The sequence below is a fragment of the Nymphaea colorata genome, chromosome 3, assembly GCF_008831285.2.
Source record: "Nymphaea colorata isolate Beijing-Zhang1983 chromosome 3, ASM883128v2, whole genome shotgun sequence".
In the NCBI taxonomy this organism is placed as follows: Eukaryota; Viridiplantae; Streptophyta; class Magnoliopsida; order Nymphaeales; family Nymphaeaceae; genus Nymphaea; species Nymphaea colorata.
This window is the reverse complement of record NC_045140.1, coordinates 3,053,739-3,079,349: the sequence shown is the minus strand read 5'-3', so window position 1 is coordinate 3,079,349 and position 25,611 is coordinate 3,053,739. Positions and strand designations below refer to the sequence as shown.

Here is a 25,611-nt window from a genome sequence, read left to right as displayed (position 1 = left end):
ACGCACACATCAAACTAGTTGACGTCTATTGTTGTCTCCACACCAAGTCAGCAACGTAGTCCATATAACAAGTTTAATACAAATATGCGTATAATTAAATTTTATACGTCTACAATTTCAACGTTTTGCTTTAGTTCAACATGTAAGTCTAAATTAGATGAAGAGTTTCTCTCACAAAATAACATAACTCAAAGAACATACACATCTTACCCGTTATTTCCTGTTTCTCTAATGCTCTCAAGGGAATTGTTAAGTGACAATTCATTTTTAATTTGTTTGTTTAAAATTATTTTTTGTAACAAAAAAAAAAGGTTGAGAGGCCACGTGCCTTTCCCCTTATATTTAGCTTCACCTTTCAATTTTTTAGATTAATCATCAATTAAATTATCAAATTAATGTTCTCAAAATTCACATGAAGTCCTAATCGATGCATCAAATTTTATATATTTACTCATATATATAACTACTTTTTTTTTATATGTCTAAAGTCTTACAAAGACAGTTTACTATTAAAAGAATTTATAAAATCCCCAAAAAATGATAATAAATACTAATTTATAAAAATTCATGTTTAACGAAGTTCGACTCCAAGGAAATTAATAACACCATACCCGGTCCGCTCCTTTCGGACCATCAAATCAAAGTCTGGAGCTATTCCAGTCTAACGACTAAGAGATCCGATCCGTTTAAGTCGACCAGCGCGCCAAGATTGCGATCGAAAAGAGAGAATCAAAAAGAAAATCGATCCGGCTATAGGTCATCCTTGCTCTCACCTCTCTCTGCTGCGAAGGTTCCCTCGAATTCCTCATCGTTCGTACCAAATTTAATCGAGAAATATTTCCTCATTGGTCCTCTCTTTTCTGCTTCTAATTGCAGGCGGAAATTCCAGTATCCGATCTTCCCTGGGAGGAGGGTGTAGACCTTTCTGTTCGTTCTTTCTTTCCTCCCCCTTTTCCGACCGAGCAGCCGGAGGGAGGTGGAAGAAAGGGAAAGGATGAGCGGGGCTAAGCTGTGCAGCCTTCTGGGGAATTAGGCTACGAGGGGAGTGACGGCCTCGACCCGGACAGCTTTGAGTGGCCCTTCCAGCACGAAGAGGCTCGCCACCTGCTCCAGTGGATCTGCTCCAGCCTCCGTCGCTCCAACGTCCTCTCCCCTGCCGAAGTCTCCCAGTGAGTTCTTATTGTCCTCTTTCGTCTTCTTCTTACCTGCATTCTTCTCCTTTTGGCGACCCGCTCCTCATTCATCTTTATTTGTCATCATCGTATTGCAAACGTATATATTTGTCCATACGGAATTATAGTACTGGTGAGTGGTTTCTGTCATTGAAATTGAGCAGTGATGGAATCTTCCCCCTCCCTCCTTTTTCTTTTTTATTTTTGGTAGCCTTCTTTAGGACATCAACTGCATGTGGTCTGAGAAAAATGTTCAGGAAGATGCCTTTCGAGTCTGAGATAAGTAGTTTGCGTATGACCGTATGTGGACAACGAGATCTAGCTGTTCAAATAATGTGGGCTGATGCATTCCTCAGAAGTTACCTGCTTATGGAACTCATTTCCGGTCGCATAGGATTCCACATTTTCTGCTACTCTAGTTCATCATAGATTTTGATTCCCATACATCTACCTCTGGTTTTTTCTTCGTCTAACATGTGCTTATTTTCAAAGTTTGGCTTCTTACCTACAAAGTCACCCGTACTCTGATAAGAGGAAGTAGCAAAATGATTTATTATTTAGACCTATTTCCTTTTTGAACTCTTTTCTCGGAGTAAGTCGTTTCTACCATGTCCCGGACCATTGTTCGTTCAAGGCTAAGTTCGTAGGTTCCCAAGACATAAAATTGCTTAGAATTGGCATATGTTATGTGTGGAATATATAAAAGTACATGTATTAGTACGGTCGTGGTAGGATCATATGATGAAAGTACAATTCAGAATGATAATATTGCAATGCTTTTGAAATGTCAGGAATTCACAGTGTCTCAATGCTAAGACACTGTCTCCTGGGTTTTTATTTTTCTAATATTCTTTATATTTTGGATAACTTTTTGTTTTTTAATTTTATATTTCTATAAAGTTTATGCATGTTATATACATTCTTGCCTACAAAAAAACAATAAAATGCATTTTTTACTACAATGTCCAAAAAAAAAAAAATCTTGTCCAATATTGAGATTCAACAAATGTTGGTGAGAATTGAGAGTCATAATTTTAGATACAAAAGTCTGTGCTATAAGGTATACACTATACAGTACCAGTGTGTTACTGTAGTAGTCCAGTGTCTTTATTTGGACTTGCTATGGTAATACATGGGCATATCTTTAAAACTAAACAGTCTAAAGACTCTAAACCACTTAGATGTATGTGTTTTGGAGAGAATTGGCGGGTCAAAAGGGTATGTTTCAAATTTCAATATAGGAAAGGGCTCATAATGAAGTGGTCAAAGGCATAACCAAAAGTTAGACTGTAAAAGAACATAAAATAGTAAAAATGTCTTTGAAGTTTAAACATTTTATGATCTCAAACTTGGATCCAAGACTGTCATCTAAAACTTGCCAACACGAGCATCTAGGTACCATAAATATAAACCAGATTAGGAACGAGAGAAAGATCTTGACAGTGCCATTACTATTTGTTGTAATAAAAGTTTGCTTACTATATGTAAGATCTGCAAGTTATCAGATGAAAAGTTTTACTTCATTGTGCTCCTGAATTTCCAAATGTTGCCTGATATTGTAGCGTTATATTTGGTTCTTTTTCTTCTGAATGTTTGTTATTATATTGGATGCAAGATCAATGAGCTTGCCACTGTACTTCTTTGAGACAATGCTCATTTCTGTCTTTGTATTTGTTCTTCCATAAAGTCAGCTTGTTTGTTTCTGAATTTCTTTAGTTTCTTGGAGACCTCAGGGATCCTATCATTGGAGAAAACTGTATACATTCTCATCCCCTTAAAGAACCTTTTTACGTTTGATTCCTTTGTGGGTACATTTTGCATTCTTGTACTACAGTTGATCATGTACATGACGGATGATATCTGATGTATCACTCACAAGATTGGCTTCTTCTTGGATATGCTCATATGTCATATGGTCATGATGACCTTATGCTTTTATGTTTTGCACGGTGTCTATAAGCTATAATAGTCAATATTTTGAAAATATAATGTTTTTAGAAAAAAAAAAACATAAACCAATTTAGAGGGAACATCTTGAAATATTTTCAAAATATTGCCAAAAATGTATTCATGATTTTGTCGGTGGAAATAGAGTTCCGAAACCAGCTGAATGGTGATGGACAGTCATAAATGTTAAATAGTGAAGTGTTGAATTCATTTGCCAAATATACATACAGGAATATCTTCATGTATGCTTCTTTGGTGTTGCTCTCACCATGAAAAATGTTCTTGGCAGGTATGAACATTTTCTACAAGAAGGAAAGCTTTTAGAGGTACCACTATTACTTTACACAAATTAATTTTTGTGTGTGACCATTTTCCACTTTTTGGTGTTGTCTTTCCTGTATTTATTCCTGACTTGTGTGCCATTGCCAATCCTGCTTCGCAGCCAATGTCATATCCATCTTTTCTATTTACTTAGTTTATGTTATCCTTGAAACCCATTTTCCTTTTCTAACATTCTTTTTTCCCACTTTGAGTTGTTAAAATGAAATGGCATAATTACCCTTTGAAGAAAAGGCCTTCTTTGACAAATGATAAACATAAGGAATTCAAATATTTTGCAATTATATTAGTGTAATATCCTTTGTAGTCAAGAACATGCTTAGGCCCTCGGCAACCTTTTCAACCATGCTGGCCCACCAAGCACCCAAGTAAAAGTTATAAAAATTCTTCTTACTTTTTGTTCTTCTGCTTTTACTTTTTCTTTTTTATTCCTTTGCCTTTTTCCCATTTCCTTCTTCTTTTTCTTTTTGTTCCTCCTCTATTTTCCTTTCATTTACATTTTTTGTCCCATCTAAGCCTTGGCTAGGCGCCATTAGTCCCTCTTGAAGGTCCGCAGCCTGGGCCTGCCAAGCATTTCTGACCATTAAGGTAATATTACAACATTATTGTGATATCATCACAGTGAATTGCATTTGATTTACTTAATTAATAGCTTCTCCCTTTTTCCTATCTTTTGTTTTTTCTTTTTCAATGTTAAGGTCTCAAGATGTTCCCAAGGGTCCGAGGCTTTCACTTGATTTATTTTAAAATCATTAGCATCACAAGAGTTTATCTTGCGGAGATATAGTTGAGAGTGACTGTGGATGGATTCATGTATGAGTAATTTTGAGATAATATTAACCATGTCTCTGATAACATAAAATGATAGCTTATGCATCTTTTGTATTTTTAATATTTTTGACAGGGTGAGGACTTAGATTTTGCTTACAATAGCATTTCAGCCTTTTCAAATAGGAGAAACAACCAAGAAGCTGTTATTGGAGCTGAAGAAGGAATAAAGGAAATCAGGTTACTGCATTTTTCATATCCATGCTGTTCGAGTGGGATCTCTCTATGATTCCTATCTTAATTAATATCTTAATCATGAAATGAGCTTCCTCAGTTTTTATTGAAAAACTGTTATTCATATTCCTGTTCATGCATGTATCTTCATGCATATATGTGCTACATTTTTGTATATACATTTACATAACAGGCCTTTAGTTAGAACTTAGAAGTGCTTTGGCATGTCACTAGGTCCCGTTCTATGTCACATATGTACGGTCCTGATCATTTTCAAAAACCTTGTGCATGGGGACACTGCTGTACATATTCATAGTTCTATAATATGTATATATCTGTATAAAACAAAAACTAAGATTTCAAACAAACAGTGCAAATTCATAACGTACTCTAAATTTGTAATTTTTATGCTTCATATAAATACCAAGGAATCAAGCTATGCAAGTATGCATGCACATTTACATTGTAATACCATGGAGATGAATGTGGAAAAAATATGCTATACGCAGCTTCATGAAAGTAAGAACTTAATATAATCTGATATAATGGTAAAAGATAATCTATTCTAATGACACAGTCATAGAAATTTATTTTGATTTGAAGAAGAAATAAGGATACAAACCATTCAGCCAACCTTCACGTCTCTTCATCAAAGTGTTGACCCATCCAGCCATTCAGTGGCATGATAATAAAACATCACAGATTCACAAAGAAAAAATAAAGGGTGTCAGATACAGTCCCACACAATGCTACAACAACAAATAATCAACTAGAACAAGTCAACAACTGAACACACAGTCCACACTATTGTGCAATGTGCAGTCATGCTCACTGGAGATGCCAAACTAGACTACCATTGTGCAGTTCCACCAGCAATGCACAGTCCCACCAGCAACATAGATTGTCCAGTCATGCTCATTCTGGAACTAAGAGAAAAGAGAAGAAATTGACTGCAAAACTAGGGCTTGCTGGAGAAAAGGAAAAAATAAACTCACCAGCTATGTCACATAGGTATGGGTACAGGTGCTAGTACGGGTATGGTATGGACTATTTTCAAAAAACTTGGGTGTGAGGGTACAACCGTACGAACACACACACACACACACACAAATATATATATATATATATATATATATATATATATATATATATATATATATATATATATATATCAGAAAATTGGAATTCAAACAAGCAGAATAACATATTCATAAATTATGATCCAAAATAAATTTATAGATGCTACTGCTGCACATAAGTGCACAGATGCAGCTCCAATGATGTTGACTGAAAAACACACAAATCAGGTTATCTCCAACAGACCAGAAAAATGCACAAATCAGTTGACAATGGCTTATTTTCAGTGTGTGAACCACAAACAGAGCAGTTCAAATCAAAGAAAGGGAAAGTGGCAGGAATAAAGAAGTTGACGAAGGATGAAAATACTTGCCGCCGGTCGGTGGGAAAGGTTGTCGGACAACGGGTGAGGCTGTCGGAGATGGAAGGAGCTTAAACGTTGGATAGAGAAAAAAACACCCAAATCAGGCAATGGAAAAGCAGATGACGTCTGAATACCACAGCAAGGGTGTCGCCCTTCGCCGGAGAAGTCGCCATTCATCAAAATACTGGATCACAGGCCGGAAAATGATGGACGGAGGTTGCCAGAGTTGCCCTTACTGTGCGCCTGAGCATTGAGCACCCTGGTCGCTGTAGGTGAATCACAGATGCTGCATTTTTTTTTAAAGTAAAAAAAAAAAAACGTAAACCCTAACCTATGGATAGTTTTGGACTCGGTCAACTTTGATCGAATGTGAAAATTGATGGATACGTACTTGGGTACGTTGACCATATCCGGTATGGTCAGCGCCATACCCAGGACATACCCAAGTACATACCGGTACCCGTACTAGTACGGTATGGGTACTGCTCCTTAATATAGCTCACAGCAGATACCAGACACTATTGCTGCTTTTCTAGAGCGGAGACCTCATTGCTGAAGGTTGTCAGAGGTTATTCGGTGGTCTGGGTGTTGGAAGCCCATGGGCAATTGGGCATTCGATTTTTGTCGAGGGTTTCAAGAATCACAGTCTCTCACAATGGACTGAAAAAACATGCCCAAATTTTGGAGGGTCTTGGATTTGATCAAGTTTGAACGAGTCCAAAAATGGACCGATTCAAGCTCGGGTACGCTGATCGTACCCAAGGATACCTGTACCCTTACCGGTGTCGTAGCGGTTCAGTATAGGTACTGCTCCATTTGAGCAGTGCCCATGTGACATAGGTCCTGTTTATATTTCTTTTAATTGTTCCAACTCTATGGCTATATTTGTTGTGCAAGTGCAATATTTGAGAGCTGATGTGAAAATTCAATAGAATATAGAAAACCTGGAAAGGACTCTCTGTCTCTCCCACCCCCACAAAAAGAAAGGAATAAGGAAACCTGGAAGCAAATCACATGTAGGATATATTCTAAGGAGGTGTTTGTCAACCAATTTGAGTTTGTAATGTCCTAATTTTTAGTTGAGACAAGTTTGGTTATGGGTTGCATAATTCAGCTTCAATTAAATTGTCATGATCTTATTATGAAAAATGAAGTGGTAAGGGCAGTTTTCTCTTTTATGTTTCTTCAAGGATTTTGCAACTTTTCATATAAACTTAGCTGCTAGGATTAAGTACCATGATTTCTTGTGCCTATTTATGTTTCTAATATCGAGTGAATGCTGACATGCAATACTATATGAAAAAATAGAACCTTGACTTATTTTTGTTGCTTTGATCTCTCTCTCTCTCTCTTTCTCTCTTCACATGCACACACACAGACACAGAGGCACACACACTCATGCACAACACGAACACATGCATAACACTCATGTACACACAAATAGGTGCCTGTACACCCAATCATTCTTGTTTGCATAATAGATGAAACATATATGAACTGATGGAGCTCTAATTCCATTAAGTGTATAGCAGATTGGCTTGTTTGTTTCTATGTGTCTACAACATGGTTGCTGCAAAATGAACTACATTATGTTACAAGACAATCTTCAAATTTCTCCATGCATGGTGCACTCGCCAACTGATTGTTCACAAGTGATGGCATATTCTTGTAAATTCCCAGCCAATAACTCAATACAAGCCACAACACATGGTTTGTTCAGAATCCCAATACAGCAAGAACATGCACTTGGCAGTTGGCACAAAGGCTGACTCTCAATGTGCATGAAGGTAAGGTACATGAGATGAGAATAATTTTTTTTTTGTATTAACCTGACAAATTGCGTTTAAAAACATTCAATACAAAAGCGAGTAACCCCTCAATATATAGAGCAAAGACGGAGCCACTAGCACTGTCCAAGTCGAAGTCTAATTTTGACCAAAACTCAACTAAAACCAAGAATACAAAAATAATAATTTTCATCAATAGATATATATACCCACACACGAAAGTTCTGCATTTCATTTCTTTATAAATAATGCCAATTTGTCTTTGTCTGAAAGGTCAAACTTTAAAATAAATGGTTATGTGCTAAACCATCATATTTATTAGATTAAAACTCATTAATCTATATTCTGCATCTTCATCCTTCGACTCGTAGGCCATATGTAAGCTAGGCTTGACACTAATTCAAGCAAAATTGTAGGTGTTAGTAATTGGGATGCCAGCGCTACTATTAAATCATGTTTTTTTCCATTTGTATCTTGTTAAATGTATTGTTAAATCTGGCCACCATTCATTGTTAACAGAATCTAAAAACTTCTTGCAGGGAAGCTACTTTGACATATAAAGCCGAAGCTCTGAAGTTGCAGAAGCAGCTTGAGCATTTGCAGTTGCAGTATGATTTACTTACAGGTCAATCTTCATCTTTAATTCAAGGAAGAAGATCAAGGATATCATCATCATCTTCAGCAAACGGTGAACTTGCTTTATTAGAAGAAAAACTTTCTGCAAGAAACTTGGAGGTACTTTTATGTTAGCATTGCATTTCATAATAAGCTTATTTCTGGCTAGAGGCTTACCTTAAGTGTTTTATATTTGAAAGGATTAAAGTAATGGCTCATTTGATCCTAAGCGAGGGTTTTACTTTTATATTGGATTCAGATGGATGGCAAGTTGGGAACTGTGGTGAAGTTCTGCAAAATGATATGTCTCAACATGGATTTTTGCTTTTATGTTGCATCAGTTCAAATAGCAGATAAAATTTCCTTTGGATGTCAAAGTTTTCAATGGCAAAGTGTTGCCATGCAATTTAATACGCTTAACATGTTCCTGATACACTATATTATTTCAAGTCAGACTTTATGTCAGATGGATGAAGATATGATGCGAGTGTGCTTGGTATGTACATTGTTTTCTTGACAATTAGGATGTGGGGACATGGCCATCGGAAAACCTGAATTTTATCTTAAGTGCATCCTCTTGAAAGTTTTAATTGTAATGAAAAGCATCATATATGTACTTAAACAATAGTGTGATTAATAATACAATTTAAAAAAAAGAGAAAACAAACAAATAATATGTAAGCACTCAATCATAAAAAATAGCTAATTGAGCGCCGAGCATATAGGGCACTAGCTTTGACTGCCAGTAAAAATTCTTGGTATGGGAAGAACTGTGACATGCTGATGCACAACGCAGATGCCAAGTGAAATATCTTTTTGACATAGTTGGTCTTCAATAGCACTTAAAAAATTTGATTATCTATCTTATCTAATAATAGTCAATATTAAATAGTGTTCTATTAGCAATGAGCTTGTCAATCTTAATAGTTAGTCCCTGAACCAGGTCCCTACATAGTGCTCAAGCTTGTTGCTTAGATTGCTGGTACACAAGCAGCTATATTCAAGTTTGTCATGTTAATGTCATTCACACACACACACACACACACACACACACACATTGGCTTTTCCATTTCGGCAAACCCCCAGGTTCCATGTTCCATTTTTCCTCATGTTACTCTAGCATTTCTGTGTGATCATATCCCTACCTTTACTATGTTTTCATAGTTTTTGCTATGAAATTTTCTGTCAATTGGTTGTGACACTTTTCTTCATTTTAGATGAATGAAGTTCTTGAGAAAATTGCCTCTTCAGCGAAAGAGCTAGAGCACTACCATTCAGGTGAAGGTATGCTTCATTAACATCTTAATGTAATTCTAGCTCTATACTTACATTCTTATTCCCGTAGCCTTCAGATGATGGGCTCATGGATATGAAAATAATTAATGTGTTTTCCTGAGTTGGTCATATGAGTCTTAATATGTACTCCTTTATACATTTTTCCCTATGCAATATGTGGTCACACGACTAGTTTGTTTTGCATATTATTGACACTCCTTTTTGACATTCTTGACAGAAGAGGGTATTTATTTGACCTATCTGGATTTTGGTTCATACTTACTTGAAGATTCTTCTTGCAAAAAGGAGCTTGACCAGTGGTTTGCAAAGCAGTTTGACACGGTATTTACCTAAAAAGCTTTGAAATATATGTATTTCTTGTAGTTCCTATTTATATTACATAAATAATACTATGTTCTCGTTACATGATTCATATTCCAGTCTATGTCACATGATGGTCCTGGGATGCAAGTGCAGGTTAGGTGCCCCATCTCCTAAAAACACTTGGTTGCAGGTGCTAAATCACACACACACATATCATTGCCACAAGCATCACTGATCTTTTAAAAAATGAGAGAATAAAGAAAAAATTATAAAATGTGAGAAATTACCATATTTAAAAAGAACACCAAAATGAAAATAGCACGTTTTAGCACCTTTTTTCAGAAAAATTGTCCTAATGTTTTGCATTCTTTGAGGTTCTTTTCACAACTTGGTAGCTATTTTGAATTTTATCAATATTCTTGTAAGAAATTTAGTAGGAAACTCAATTTTTTTGTACTTTTTTTATTCTTATAGTTTTTAGAATTCTCGACATTTTCCTAAGATTTTCGTGAGATCCGAACTTCCCAATTAGTACCTGAGGAAAACCTTGCCAATAAGAACCTAGGAATGGTATATATATATATATATATATATATATATATATATATATATATATATATATATATGCATGCATGCATGTATATATGTGTGTATGTATGTAAGCGGCCCAGCTTCCCCTGGATTTCTCACCATTTGGCACCCCCTTGCACCTGCAGCATTTTCACCAATTGGTCTTTGGACTCTTTGCTGCTAGTCCATACTCCTTGCTGGCTTTATTCTCTCCATTGTTGCATTATGTTAGGTTACGGATTACTGGAACAAGTGTAGTTGAATGGGACAGCAGGCAGATTACATGTTCCACTGTGCTGGAATGTGAGGTGCAGGTGGTGAGGATCACCTGGGGGTATGTGCTGGCACCTTTGATGGGCACCCCAGGACCCACCAGTGCTCCTGAAGACGCAGGTCGGTTCTCCATTCATCCGATGTGAGGTGCGGATGACAAGGCCACCTTCACAACCTTCTTCCTTTTGTCCTTCAAATGGAACAAACAAAGATAGAATCAGCTCAATTCCCAAAATGCCCTTCTTTATATATGATTCCTGAGGTTTTTTAGACCAAACAAACTTCTTGATTAATACCCGAGAAAAACGTTGCCAATAAAACCTAAGAGCTATATTTATAACAATGTGGACTGTCTTGGATATATATATATATATATATAGTGAATGATGACTCTGGCTAACTTGAGTCACCTAGTCATCTCACCAGAACTGTCCATTTGATACAAATGGATGGTTGAGAGAAAAAAAGGAGAAAAAGGTGTGGAGTAATTGTAAATGACAAAAATGCTCATCACCCTTTTTGCTCTCGTCTTTCTCTTTACCATCCATCATGATAAGTTGGACACTCTGATCAAGCAGATTGCTCAGCTGGTATGGGCCATCCATGTTCTTTGATTAAAAAAAAAAAGGCCCACCCAACGCTCGAGCGTTGGGCTGGTGGGGTGGCATTGCCCCTCTTCATCAAGGGGGAGGTGACGACCTCCTTTTTTTTTGCCTTTTCATTACAAAAAAAAATTATGGTGGGGTAACCTGTTGCCTCCCCCAGTGGTGGTCACTGCCCAGGGGAGGTGACGGCCTCCCTTGTCTCAACAATCTGAAAAGAAAAGGGGAAGTGTTGCCTTCCCCCACCTGCAAGATGCAAGCGCTCGACTGTCAACACAGTTGAGCGCTTGAACACTTTTTTTTTTTAATTTTTTGTTGAAAAGAAAGTGGGACGTCCATGTGGACGATGCCAGCCGAGCAAAACGCTCTGCTGGCACCTGCATAACAAATATATATATATATATATATATATATATGCTTCATATGACTCTTGTTCTTGCACCCAACATTAGGCCAATAGGCCTTTTAAACAAATACAGTTGATGGTGTCTTTTGTTTGATTTAAGCTGTTAGATCTGTTTCATTACATAGTACGTTTGCTAAACTTCATGGATTAGATTGGAATCCATCTGTAAAAATTTACAATTTTTGTCTCCGAACTTCCAAATGGTAAATTTAGTTTTTTACGTCTTTACAAAACTACACGTTGATGTATTACATCTTCTCTTTTAAGTAAGCAATAAGTATACATTCAAAACTACACCTTTAATTATGTTTAGGGGCCTAAGAAAAATATTTAGTAACATCTTTAGCTAATGCGATGTATGATTCCTTCTTTTTGTAATGGTTCTGTATAGTTTGCAAAGGAATCTCGTTATTTCTTATTCTAGTGATTAATCATTCTGGTTGCTGAATTTTTACTTGTGTAGGGTCCTTTTCGCCTTGTTGTTGAAGATAGTAAATCTAAATGTTCTTGGGTGAGTCTTGATGACGTTACTAATTGCTTAGTCCGAGGTATTTTTTCATATCTTTATGCTTTTACTTCTTCCCAGATTTTGGTTTTTCTTGATTCATAGTATGTATTGGCAATATAGTCATCCCCTGAGCTGAGGACCTCTTTCGCATTTATTGAATTTTAGGCAGTTGAATTTTTTTCTTTGCATTTAATGATTAGTTAAATATCTTCATAACTGATAGCTTCTTCACCTTCTATTATTTCCTTTTATTGTGTTCCTGGAGATTTTCATTCAAACCACCATGTGACATGCATATGTACTTTTTTGTTGTTGCTAGTTGGCACCCTGTTTCTGACAAAGTAACACAAACTCTTCAAAAAGGCCAATGTACCTGAGTGATGATGACTCAGGTGCATGTGCATGTGCAGCTCAAGTGCGAAAAGTAGACTGACAATTTGCTTTCCTTTTTGTTGAATTGTTGCCATAATAATAGCTTGGTAATTGTTAATTGTCATTTATGGATATTTATATCGATCATCGCTGCACCTGCACCCAACATCTGTGCGACATAGTTGACTTTTGTTTATGGAATGATGCTTTATGGTTGCTTTCATGCTGCAACACATGAGAACTTCCAGAACATGTAAAAGACTGCCCCAAAACGCAAACATCAGAACTGGCAGGAAAATTTACCTAGCCAGGCTTGTTTCACTAATCAAATTACCTCCATGAAATCTTAAAAATCTCTTCTTGTTTAAAGATCACTATCTACCTCTCGCAACTGATGAGCTAAAGTAGGCTAAAGAACCTGTTTCTTTGCATCTAATTTAAGAAAAAAGTGTGATCGTGAATATCTGGCCTGGATCTCAATAAATGGAATTACATTTTCAGCAAAATTCAACTCCTTCTGTGTGTGTGTGTGTGTGTGTGTGAGAGAGAGAGAGAGAGAGAGAGAGAGAGAGAGAGAGAGAGAGAGAGAGTATTTGTGGCAATGGTATGTGAAAGTGGGTTAGAAAGAAGAGCAATGGAACAGTGAATAGAGAACAGAGAACAGGAGTGTGTTGGGTATAGGGATTAGAGTTCAAATAACATGGTTTCATTGACCTTTTAAATATGTACAAATGTTGAGTTGAAAACTTGAAATACGTAAAGTGAAAACCTGAATACAAGAATAAAATACATAATTTGCACATGACGGAGCCATTCCTCCACATATAGCATAAAAATAATGCACTATGCACCTACTAACCATTGTCACAAATATCGTTTTCAGGCATAAAGATGGTGAATTGTTTCTCGGGTGTAATACGGCACAGTTGTTTTTCTCAGAAAAATTATGCACCTACCGCCCGTTGTCACAAAATGTCGTTTTTAGGTGTAAAACAGCGAGGTTTTTCTTGGGTATAATATGACAGAGTTGTTTTTCTTGGAAAAATCTTGGCATTAAAAAATTTTAAAACTAAAAGTAAAATGTGAAAATAAAAATCTGGTAACTAAAAAATGTGAAAAAATGCAGAAACTAAAAAACGAAACAAATAAAAAAAATTTGAATAAAACACATTTTTTGGCATTTTATTTAAAAAAACACATTTTCCTTTGTTTTTTTGGCTGACTTGTTTAATGTTTTTTTCGAAGAGAACCCATTTTCTATGACACTGTTACTAACTGATTCATGAATTACATTTTCTATTTAATTGTCAATCTGCATTTATAGTTGAAACGTTGTTTCTTTTATTCTAGGAGATAAGGAGAAATCATGTCATCATCGTGTAACTGAGCTGCAAAGGCTGCGTTCCATGTAAGTACTGTAGGAAGAAATAGGCATGCTACGGCATTCTTTCTTATTTATGGTGTCTCTGTCATCATTTCGTTTATACTTAGCTTCTATAGAATGTTCTTGTTAAAACTTATGTTTGAGTCTTAACTTGATGATCTGCTTGCTATATATTAATTGCTGAGGATTTTACTGAATTTTGCTTCAGAATATTCCTGTACATATTATGGTTATTTTGTTAGAGGCAACATGTGTCTTCTTACTGTTAAAACGATGAGAACTCTTCCTGAATGTGGAAAATATACTCCAGCCCTGGAGGATTATCTGTAGTTCTTTTGAAGCACTGATTGTTTGACACAATGGTGCACCTTATTACTTTACATCACTATGCTAGCTTTTTTCAGAATATTTACAACAGCTACTTCTTTCTCTAGTTTTATGTAATAAGATGCTATATCCTAATTGTTCCTCAAATAGATTTGGCACAAGTGAAAGGCAGTGGGTTGAAGCTCAAGTTGAAAATGCAAAACAACAAGCCGTTCTTCTGGCACTTAAGTCTCAAATCGCTTCAGATGAAGCTCATATTCATCTTGATCTTCACTCCCTCCGGTATGTTTCACAAGCATTTGGAGATCTTTTTTCCCTTTTTTCCCTTCATAGTCATTGTTTATATTTTGTTGGAAACTACTTTTGTGTTTAATCAGCATAATTTTGTTAACTAGGTACATTATGACTTGGAAAATTGGTTCTTGGTTTGTTCAACTAAACTTTTGGATTAATCCTGGCATTTCTTTTTTTGTTTCAATGTTATTGTGGGTATGGTTTATGGCTTGAAGCCAACGTCTGCATTTACTGTCATCTTATAAACTCAGGATAAATTGGTTGGAGAGATGGGTAATTTTCTAATTGATGTGTGTCCCTATGCTTAGAGCCATTAGATTAAAAACACAAGAGAAAGGGAGTACTTCCAGGAAGAGGATAGTTTTAGCGCGTTCTTTTCTTCTTCTTCTTCTATCTATCTCTCTCTCTCTCCTCTCTATCGTGTTCTTTGTCTGTCTTGTTTGTGTCTTCAACCTTAACCATCTAGTTTTAAATTTTTTTATTTGGATTAGTTGTTTGATGTCCTTGATTATTCTGTGCAGGAGAAAGCATTCTGACCTAACAGGGGAGCTTTCAAATCTTTACATGAAAGAACAGAAATTGTTATCTGAGGTCTGAAGTATACTAAAGTAATTCTGATTATGTATTTGGTTCTAAAGAAAATGTGATAGTGCATCTCTTTTCATCTTTTTTGTCTTTTATCTTTCATTCATTTGAAGCAGCTTCTAGACTATGTCACATTTATCAAAGTGCAGATGAGGCATTATTATGGCGCTTAGGTGGGCTTGATCCTTCACAGCTAGATGTGCACCTATCAAGTTCAGATCAAGCATTATGTTGCAAATGATTGTCACTCATGAAGAAATTCTAAGATGATGCTATTTACCAATTGATAATTGCTATGCTTGTCAAAGACTTGCATAATCTCTGAGGCTTAGCTGATCGCCTAGACTAGCTGGTTTTAAGCAACTACCATTGAAAGCATCACCTAAGATACCTAGGCTTGCATAGCCACTCAATAGCCTAATCTTTTTTATTGACAATGTATTTTTTTGCTCTCTTATTCATGCTCCGTTTAACTTCACACGCAGTTCATGACAGTCTGATCACATATATCAGACTTAACATCCACGCAAGCCACCACTTGAGGGTTTGATCACGTATTCCTCATCGATGTGATCAGACTCTTCTAATGCTTACTGCTGTTCCCACGATCAGCAGGAGGCCACGATAGAGAAGACTAGGTGGGGAAAAGAGGAGAGAAGAGAGGAGAGAAAAGAAAAGAGACGCCAGAACTTAGCAAGGAGTCACCGGCGGTGATGGAGTGGCTGTTGTAGTCACCAGCGATGATGAATAAGACGCCTTCGCTGTTATGGCTGTTTTTTTTTTTGAGAGAGAAGAACCAATTCGATACTCATTAATCTGCCTTGATCTCATGTTAAAAGAGAATTAGGATGAAACTAACAAATTACAAAATAAGTCCAAGACTAAAAACAATCATTATAAAAGTTTTTCCTAAAACTATTAAATATTCAAAACACCACCTAACATAAATGTTATTCAACACACACACACGCACACACACACACACACACACACACACACACACACACATATATATATATATATATATATATATATATATATATATATATAATATATATATATTGTATTGGGAACCACTGAAGCGGGTTTTGGGGTTACTACAGAATGTATATGTAAGTGTATACATTATATATAATAATCCACACGAATTCTCAAAATTAAAGAAAATTGAGAAGAAAATTATGGTGGAAGGGACATAAAAAAGAAGCAAAAAATCAAAATTAAAGGAAAAATTAAGTCTGAAAATATAGTTTCTTAAGTTTTAAAATACAGCCACACCCACATACTGTGTCGCCGTACCTGCATACCAACATGGATATGTGGGCAAATCATGTGATATATATATTACTTAATGTGTCTGTGTGTATTAACTATCTCCATATGCCTATACATAGCTGTGCGTGTGAACATTTAGAGTTGCATTTTATTAGTTTCACTTTTTTCCTTTTCTTTACTGCTCAATGTGCTAAGCTTTAGACTCAACTCATCGTCTGGACTCTGCCTAATGCTTTTACTTAGGATAATCATTCTCACATGGATTGGTATTTTCTGTTTTCTGCTTTATCTTATAAGAAACACAATGTTTATTAATTGGTTTTTTCTCTTTACTGTTCCTTAGAAACTGAGCTTGTTTTTGTTGACTATCTAGTAACAAAGATCTTGACCTTATAACACAATGTTTATTAATTGGTTTTTTCTCTTTACTGTTCCTTAGAAACTGAGCTTGTTTTTGTTGACTATCTAGTAACAAAGATCTTGACCCTCTCTCTGTCTCTCTAGACAATTCCTTCTCTTTGCTGGGAGCTAGCTCAACTTCAAGATACATATATATTACAAGGTATCTCGTAAGTGGAATTATGTCCTTTTTTAAGTTGGTTGTTTATTGCATGTGTGTAACTATGCTACTTATAGGTGATTATGATTTGAAGTTGATGAGGCAGGAGTATTACATTACTCAACAAAAAGTGGTAAGTGTAACTTTTCCTTCTTTAGGGACCTTATGGTTGGACCTAATGTTGGACTTGTGATTTCTGATGTAACTATTGGAAGTATTATAACTTGTCAATGTTTACAACTTGGTGTTTATGCAATATCAGGGGCAATCTTATTTCTTTAAATCAGTTTCTAGTTATAGCTGTAGTGTTAGGACTTCTAATGCCAATTGGTTTTAGTTGTAGTCTATCTGTTTGGTAATTTGTGCATTTATATTCATGCTATGGTGATGCGAAATTTTGTTATCACATTGTTTTGAGATACATAACCAACATTTATTTTGTTAAGTTATTATCTAGTGCCCTACAAAATGACATGTTTTATATTGACATAAAAGCAAAAATTCAGGATCAAAAGGGAAATGGATTTATTGCAAAATTCAGCTGGATTTGATTCTAGGCTGGTCCCGATGAAGGACCAATCTAGAGCAGGTGCTCTGATCAGACTAACAAATAAAACATGACATTAAGAAAGCAGAGGCATACAAAGTGAAGACATATAATGCAATTTGTCTGAGTTAACCGGCTGAATAAGAGAAATAATGAAAAAGCCTGTAGCACAAGTAGCAGAAAGTGTTGCCTATCTTATGACATATGTGTGCTAGCGAGGGTTGGACCGACCTATGCTGTATATTATGGCAAGAGCTGGCATGTTGGCGCATGAAATTGGCTTGGGAATAAGGATATCTATGGTCGACATCACATAGGATAAATGTTAAAGAAAAGAGAGAGATAGTTGACGGGGACCTAGCTGGCCATGGGCATCGATCACTACCAATCAGATAATAAGCAAGGAGAAAAGTTCTTTTGATGTACAAAGGGGTTGAAATAACTACTCAACAGGGAGAAAATTAGGCCAAGGATTACCTTGGCAGGAGAGAGGAAGCTTAGTCAAATTCGTCATTGATTGTAGAGAGGGAAACCTATTGAGAGCCTGTAGGCTTTCACCTATGATTAAGAGACATTGATGAGTGAGGAAAGGAGACAACAATGATCAGTTGGAACCAAATCCGCACCAGGGGCTCAAAGATGGATCTTGGTGTTGTTGCAGATGTCAGAATTCTACTAGAAACAAAACAAACAATAGATAGTGAAGAGTAGGAAATGGTTGGTCCTAAGAGTGAGAAACGAAGGATGCCAGATGTAATAACCCGACCCACTCCTGGGCTCGGGTCCCTGGTCTGACGGATCCCAACCTGCCCCCCTAACAGTTTCGGCTCCAACCTGAAAAAGGTTAGGAACCAGGACAATCATCTCATTAATGGTCTCCCTTTATAAGCCCTTGAAGATCCCTCACAATCTTCGATACAGGACTAAACTTTTGGGATGTTACAATCCACTCCCCTTAAGGTACACGCGTTCGCGCGTGTGGGGCCCCAGGTCCTAGTTCCTAGCCTTTTCAGGGTTGGAACCGAAACTGCTAGGGGGGCGGGTTGAGATCCATCAGACCAGGGGCCCGAGCCCAGGAGTGGGTCAGGTTGTTACACCGGAATTTCCTCTCTAAGAGAAAGAAGGAAGGGAAGGTTTTTGGGGAGCGGAAAGCAAATAGACAGGGAGCTTAGGTCTCATATTTATAGGAATGTGATAGTTTTGCACATCCCTAACTATTGCACCACAACATAGAGCAACTTTTGCCATTTAGCTCAACATGTCAAATTGCACTTGAGTGGCTCTGCAGAAGGATGAAAGTATCAAAGATAACATGATAAATGTTGATAAGTATTATTCATTATTTTGCTGTGGTTCTTTGTGATACACAATCTGCTGATATTGAGATGGTCTAGCACAGGTAGTGAAATGTGGGAGGTAACGGTTCCAAAAGTATCTATACACAAGAGGACATGTAAAGTGTCTACACTCTACAGTGTTTGTGTATTTATGTAGCATTGTTATAATTAACTTCCAATTTTTCGTTACATGATCTTACATGCGGTATCTGTTGTTGCTTTTATCACTTCAAAGTTAAAATATTCTGTTTTCATTCCTCCTATTCATTTTATTTTAGTCAGCCAACTTAGACTGACTAGTCCCAGTTAATCTCTCATTCTAGATTTGCTTTTTATCTTTTGGTGCTTAAATGAAATTCTGTGGTTCTTTGCAATATTTGTACTGCTTGTTATATCATATATGTTTCTGTGAGATGTATATCTATCTGATTCTGCAATAAATTGCAGACGTAACTAATTGTGTTTTTTTTGGGCAGTTTATAAACCATTTAGTTAATCAGCTAGCTAGACACCAGTTTCTCAAACTTGCTTGCGATCTGGAACGGGAGACTATTCTCAGAGCATATGAACTATTAAGAGTAGTCGAGTCAGAGTTGGATGGCTACATTCAGGCAACCAGCGGGCGTGTGGTACTCATCCTTTTCTATTATTCTGAATTGGCCTAAATGTTTTGAAGTTCTTATTCTTTGTTATTTGGCAGAACATTCCTAGTTCAGGTTGTATTGAACTTCAACAAGCACTTCTGATCAATCACCATTTTCTTTATTTTTTGTCCTCTTTTTGTATTATGGTTGATTATTTTTTATGTTTTTATTCAAGGACCGATGTTTATCCTTAATCCAAATTGCATCTGAAGCACATGAGCAAGGGGCTGTTGATGATCGGGATTTATTTCTACATGCCGTCAGGGATTTGTTAAGTCTTTATACAAGTAATTAGTGCAACCCATTGAGATACTTTGTTCATTTTTTATTTTTTTTTTAGTCGGTTTATCTTCATGTATTATTATGGCTATATTTTTTTCCTGGACTTTAACCGTTAAATCTTTTTCTTAGATGCCCAAGGTGTTTTGCCAGCTTATGTTTCAGTACCTGGTATCATTCATCACATCAAAGAATTGCAATCTGACTTGATGTATCTACAGTCTGACCTTGAGAATACGCTTCCAGAGGACAGAAATGGGTGCATTAATGACATGTGAGTTAGCTTCTCAAACTTGTTTTGTATCTAAAAGAGAAGTTGCATGCTGAAATGGTCTGTTGCATGGAAAAATGATGACTTCTGGATGCATCAAAAATATTAAATTGATTGATATGCACTTGGTGACATTTGGTGCTCCCAATGAGCTTGTTATGTTTCGAATTTTCTGGTCCACTGTTATGTAGGTATGTGCACACCTTCAGTGATATTTCTGTCGATAGTTCATGATTAGTTTCTATTCTCTAGACATCTAACCATGTTGACTCTTATAATACTAATAGACCAAGGTCGATCATGTATTTAAATATTTGCTTCTTTTGGGAATAATGACTAATATCTCCTGTATTTTGATGCCCAAAGTATTAGCCATTGACTTTGATATATTTTCTGTTGGTTTAGTTCTTCAGTTGGAAAACTGAATGTCTTCAGATACATTCCTTGATGCCAATAATTGCAATGAAATATTGTTCAATTAAAATGAAGAGTGGAGGTCATAGTCTAGTGTACAAAACAATTAAGACAAAGTTGCATAAAATGGTATCGACCATAGTAACATAAAATGCGATAAATTAACTAACCGTTCAAAACTTTACAAAAACGTGTTTTTTAAAACGAAAAAAACATGTTTTAATGCGTTCTTTTCAGCTTTTTTATTTTTTTTAGTTTTTTTAATGTCAAACAGTTTTTTTTATGATGTTTGTGTTATTACTTTTTCATTTATTTTATTTTTCTCCTATTTTTAGTTTTTTATAATTTTTAAAAAATTATCGTATTTTTTTTTCATTTTTTTCAAGCTCGCCGAAAATTCTCGCCGTTTAAAACTCCGAGAAGTTATTTGTGACTATGTTATCGACACTGTCAAATGCCTATTCGTAGCTTTCATGGAAGAAATCTTTCTTTGAAACAAAGATGCCCGTGACTTAAATCATCTGTATTTTTTCTGTTCTACACATTGCACTGATACAGTACCTGCACTGTATCATATATCATCGAAGGGTCATGGACTCATGGTGCTAGTCACTTGCATATCCCTTGACGTTGTTCATATATTTCATTCTATTGTTGATGTGAGTTTGCTTAATGGGGGGAGACTGTACTGTTTTGCTATTCCAGTCTTAACTGTGTCCTCAATTATTCAAGTTGATTGGTTCCATCCAAATGTTTATTAATCTGTCGTGCATGGAGGAGTTTTAGTTGATTTATGGGGCTGTCAGCTTCACAGTGTGAATTCACATTTTTCATATGCTATTTGTTAGGTGCAATCTGATTCAAGCCATGCAGCAGCTCCTTTTTGCATCCTCAACAACTTCACAGCCAATATTGACCCCTTGGGTAATCATTCTATATTGTTTAATATGATTCTCCAAGATATTTTCACAATTTTATTCATACTACCTGTGGTAGTTTATCTCAATAATTTCAATAAAGTGCTTATCAATGTCAAGGGCTTATAAACAGTTGTTAGCAACTGCTTCTACTTGAAGTTGTAAGTGAGCTGATTTTTAGTTTTGTCCAATAAAAGTGCTTTCAAATATTTTGTGTTCAAATTGGAATTAAAAATTTTGATACATGCCTATATGTGCTTTTAGAATAAGTAGCAGAAAGCTGCGTTTTGTTAAATGAAAGCCTCTGCAATAACATGGGATAGACGTAAAATTGAACTGCACAATGCCTGGTTGTCTATGTATACTATTGTCAACTTCCTGCCTCTTCTAATAAATTACCATCATATGCTTAGATTTCCTCTTCTTATTTTTACTGCATTTTACCATGTTAATCTATTGACCTAATTAGGATTCAGTGTGCACCAGTATGCTTGGCAACTTTGTAATGGTTTGTCCATTATTCCAACCCCAGATTCTACTGAGCCAGAATTTCATGGCCCTTGCTTCTGATGATATCACTTGCTTAAATGAGTGTGTATACCGATATTGCCTGAAAGCATTCATGGAGATAGTCATTCACATTCCGGTTGGCAAGTGATGTCATTGAAGTATAGACATGAATGTTTTAAAAGCATAAGGAACATGTAAACTGAATTGTGCTTTTCCGGAAGATGCTTTTGTACATCCCCAATATTTTGTCATATACAAGGCATGCTTTTTTTTTGCAGGGGTTTGTACGTGGGAGTTATAACTCAAAGCTTGTAATGTATATGTGTCATAATCCTTTTGAAGAATAGGAGACATGACACTGATTTTTATTGTTTAGTTTGTGAACTGAATTATAATTAAAAACCATTAGATATTATTAGACAATAATAATATGTTTTCTGTCCATATGTCAAATGTATGTGCACTACCTCATGCCATTGAAAACAGTATCAATTTGGTTTCCCTGTGACAGTGGATTTCTTAGGTGCATTCGGTTTTCTTTCTTTTCTTTCCTTTTTTCATTTTTTATCTAAGCTTGTACAACAGTACAAGGCATTAGGTTCTTATTCTCTGACCATGTGTTTGTTTGGAAAATTACAGCCCTTGATGAAGGAACTGGCCGAAATGGAGAAGGTTAATTCTCAACTTTCAGCTGCAGTAGAGGATGTGACACGTGAACACCGTGAGAAAGCTGAGGTATTCTTGATTTTTGTATCCTTGTGTCTGGAATGGGTCCTAGAGAGGGGCTTGGTTTTAAGCTCAAAACCTGGTTTTGAGGTACGGATTGGACAAAGCACGCTACCCTTCCAGCACTTCTCATTCTCACTCTATTTCCCATGTCTGGCCATTTGTTGCTGGAAATGGCTGTTGTGCTACTGTCAATGTCTGGTAGCACCAAATGGCCAGATAAAATATAACCCATTCTTTACGTCCATGTTCTGACTAGCTACTGGAAGGAAATGACCGATTGGAGCCATGTCTACCTCACAATGCCAATGTAGCCGTTCACTGTCCAGAAAATGACCACGTTTTTCTTAATTGGTTTTGTGGGTTCCCAGCCATTTTCTGCTAAGTGCCTGTCTGGAAAATGCAAGATACAAGTTTTTCTTTAAACAAATTTTTCCTGTTTCCGTTTGTGGCCCAGGGGAGTACCATGCAGCAAGAAGATGACACTTGGTTTATTTTGTATAATTGAAGGAATGCCAGAATGATTTTTCCTTTTTCCTTGTGTTCAGTTAAAATTCTTTAAGGAAAGGTCTTGGTCATAACTGCAGAGCAAAACTTGGGGTCCTCAAAACCAATGTTGTAAAAGTGTACTGTAAGTTGTATCGGTTTGGCTTTAAGATACGTTGTATCGTAAAATATCGTAACCGTATGGTATTTTCAGAAAAAATCCAAAAAAATCATAAAAATAGAATAATATGTTCTTCATAAAAAACATGTTTTATAGAATGATATTATGCGTTTTCCTAGAATACAACAAAGCCCTAAAAGCCCTAAAAGGATATTTGATGTCTTAGGAAGCTTGATGGTCTCACACCACACTCAAGAACCACCGCATGAAGTGTATTATTAATTGGAACGATGTACACGACAAGAAGAATTACAACATTTTACCTTCAGAAACAGAAATAATATCATAACAAAAAAATACAACAAAGGAGACAAAATTTTGAACAGTTCTATGAGTAACTGCAAGATAACTTAAGTTGACATTGAACGTTATCCTCCTCTATTATCGGCATTGCTTCCTTCACCATTATTCTTGTGAGCCATAATCTTATCACAAACTGCCACCAATGGCACACAATTGCTCTCGTCTACAAGATTGGTGATGCCTCTTTCATGTGCTCTTCTTTGAGCAATTGGTGGACTATGGTTGCCCAACTATTTTGACCTTGAGTCATTCAAATGGGCATTATACAAAACATAGAGATGGGATGCTAGAATTTTACTGCACAGCTTCAAACACCATGTGTGCTGCTTTCCTCTTTTTTTGCAGTTTTTAGATTTTAATTTAACAGTTGGTTGTGATAGGAAGATGCATAGTATTTGTTTTTTCAAGTATAGTTTCCATGTGTTATTGAAATAAGTCTGTATCGTACGATACGGGGCGTATCGCACCCTATCGCACGATACGTGCGATACAGGCCTGATACACCCCCTGTTTATGATACAGGGGATGTATCGTACGTATTTTCTGTACGATAGGATACGGACCTGTATCGTATGATACCTACAACACTGCTCAAAACCCAGGTTTTGTGCCATTATCTCATTGACTAGACAATCTTTGTACGTATAGAGGTAGACACCTTTATGTTCTTGATTTTTGTGGAAGATCCTAGACTTTTGGTCATCCAAATGGTTTTTAACCTTTGTTCATCATCAACACTGGGAGCAGTAAAAGTTGGTAGGCCAGTATGACCTCATTAGGCTTCTATTTTATTTAGCAGAGTCTACAGGGAGTGAGCTGCATATTCAGTAATTCTCTCCTAGAATTAGGACTTCAACGTGAAAAAGATTGATCCCTTGTGTATCACAAGATTGAAATGCTCTAAATCCTGATGTTTTCTCTTCAGCCTGTTTGGATGCTTTCTTGGTTGTTTCACTTAATTGGGACATACTTGAACCAGGAACAAATTATTTCATCACATGATTGACAAAATCATTTGAATTTGATGTAGATTGTGAAACATCATCCCCACGAAGTTGGACGTGAAAGGCAAGTTTTTGTGGATTTCTTCTGTAATCCGGACCGCCTGAAGAGTCAAGTTAGAGAGATGGCTGCGCGTGTTAAAGCCCTCCAAGTATAAAAGTCTATCATCTGTATTTTCTTATTTCCCCCTTTTTATGTAAGTATGCTTGTGCTAGTTGTGTTGTAGAATAGAAATCCAATTATTTGTGGCAGCTTTTGAGACTGCAATTTCCTTGTATATTCTCTGTGGCCTTCTTTTTCTTCTTTTGCCCTCAAGGGTTGTAATGTATGACGGCCTCTACAATTTTCTAATGTTTGAACGAGTTTCTTTTGAATCAGATTATACAGGCCCGTCGCTGTTGCAAGATAAGCACACGCTAGATTGGCATCTGATGTGATGATAAGCTTTTAAAGGCGCCTGAACTTTGCGGATCTTCTATAGCAATAACCCAAAAATGTGAAAATGTCTGCAGCAAAAGTGGACATGGGAAGAATGAGGAAAACGAAAAGGTCCCAATTGCATCTTTTGAGGATTTACTAATTTGTGAAAAGGACGAAACTAAGAGCAACAAAGGTGCATGAGTTTTCCTAGAACCGGCAAAAGTGTGGGTACCATGTATAAGAAAAATTTGGACCGTTTGTTAAAGTGATGCAGGCATCTATAAAACAAAGACCTGTGGGAAAGCCTTCCTGCTTTTGGAGTCTCTCTGTGAGATTCTTCAAAAGAAACCACTGCACAGAGAGAGAGAGAGAGAGAGAATGAAGTTGCCAGGCTCTTAGCTCTTTCTGTTTTTCACTAAGTTCTGCACTTAGACATTAACCTTGATAAGCATTCACCTTGGCCACCCCGCTAACTTTCATGTGCACTACTACTACTACATTGTCAGCAAGGGTGAAG

General features: G+C 36.4%; 1 protein-coding gene across 1 annotated transcript; it reads left to right on the top strand.

Annotated features, from left to right (window-relative positions):
• The first annotated feature begins 690 nt into the window (after positions 1-690).
• On the top strand, positions 691-25,083 carry LOC116251362 (AUGMIN subunit 3). Its single transcript, XM_031625578.2, is given in 20 exon segments — positions 691-790; positions 877-1,022; positions 1,025-1,169; positions 3,409-3,445; positions 4,363-4,466; positions 8,228-8,423; positions 9,521-9,587; positions 9,817-9,920; positions 12,217-12,301; positions 13,984-14,041; positions 14,495-14,626; positions 15,160-15,229; positions 17,003-17,060; positions 17,135-17,190; positions 19,418-19,570; positions 19,761-19,872; positions 19,997-20,138; positions 21,398-21,473; positions 22,616-22,711; positions 24,703-25,083. Coding segments are annotated over 19 exon segments (1,848 nt in total). The 5' UTR covers positions 691-790; positions 877-994; the 3' UTR covers positions 24,832-25,083.
• Positions 25,084-25,611: the final 528 nt, after the last annotated feature.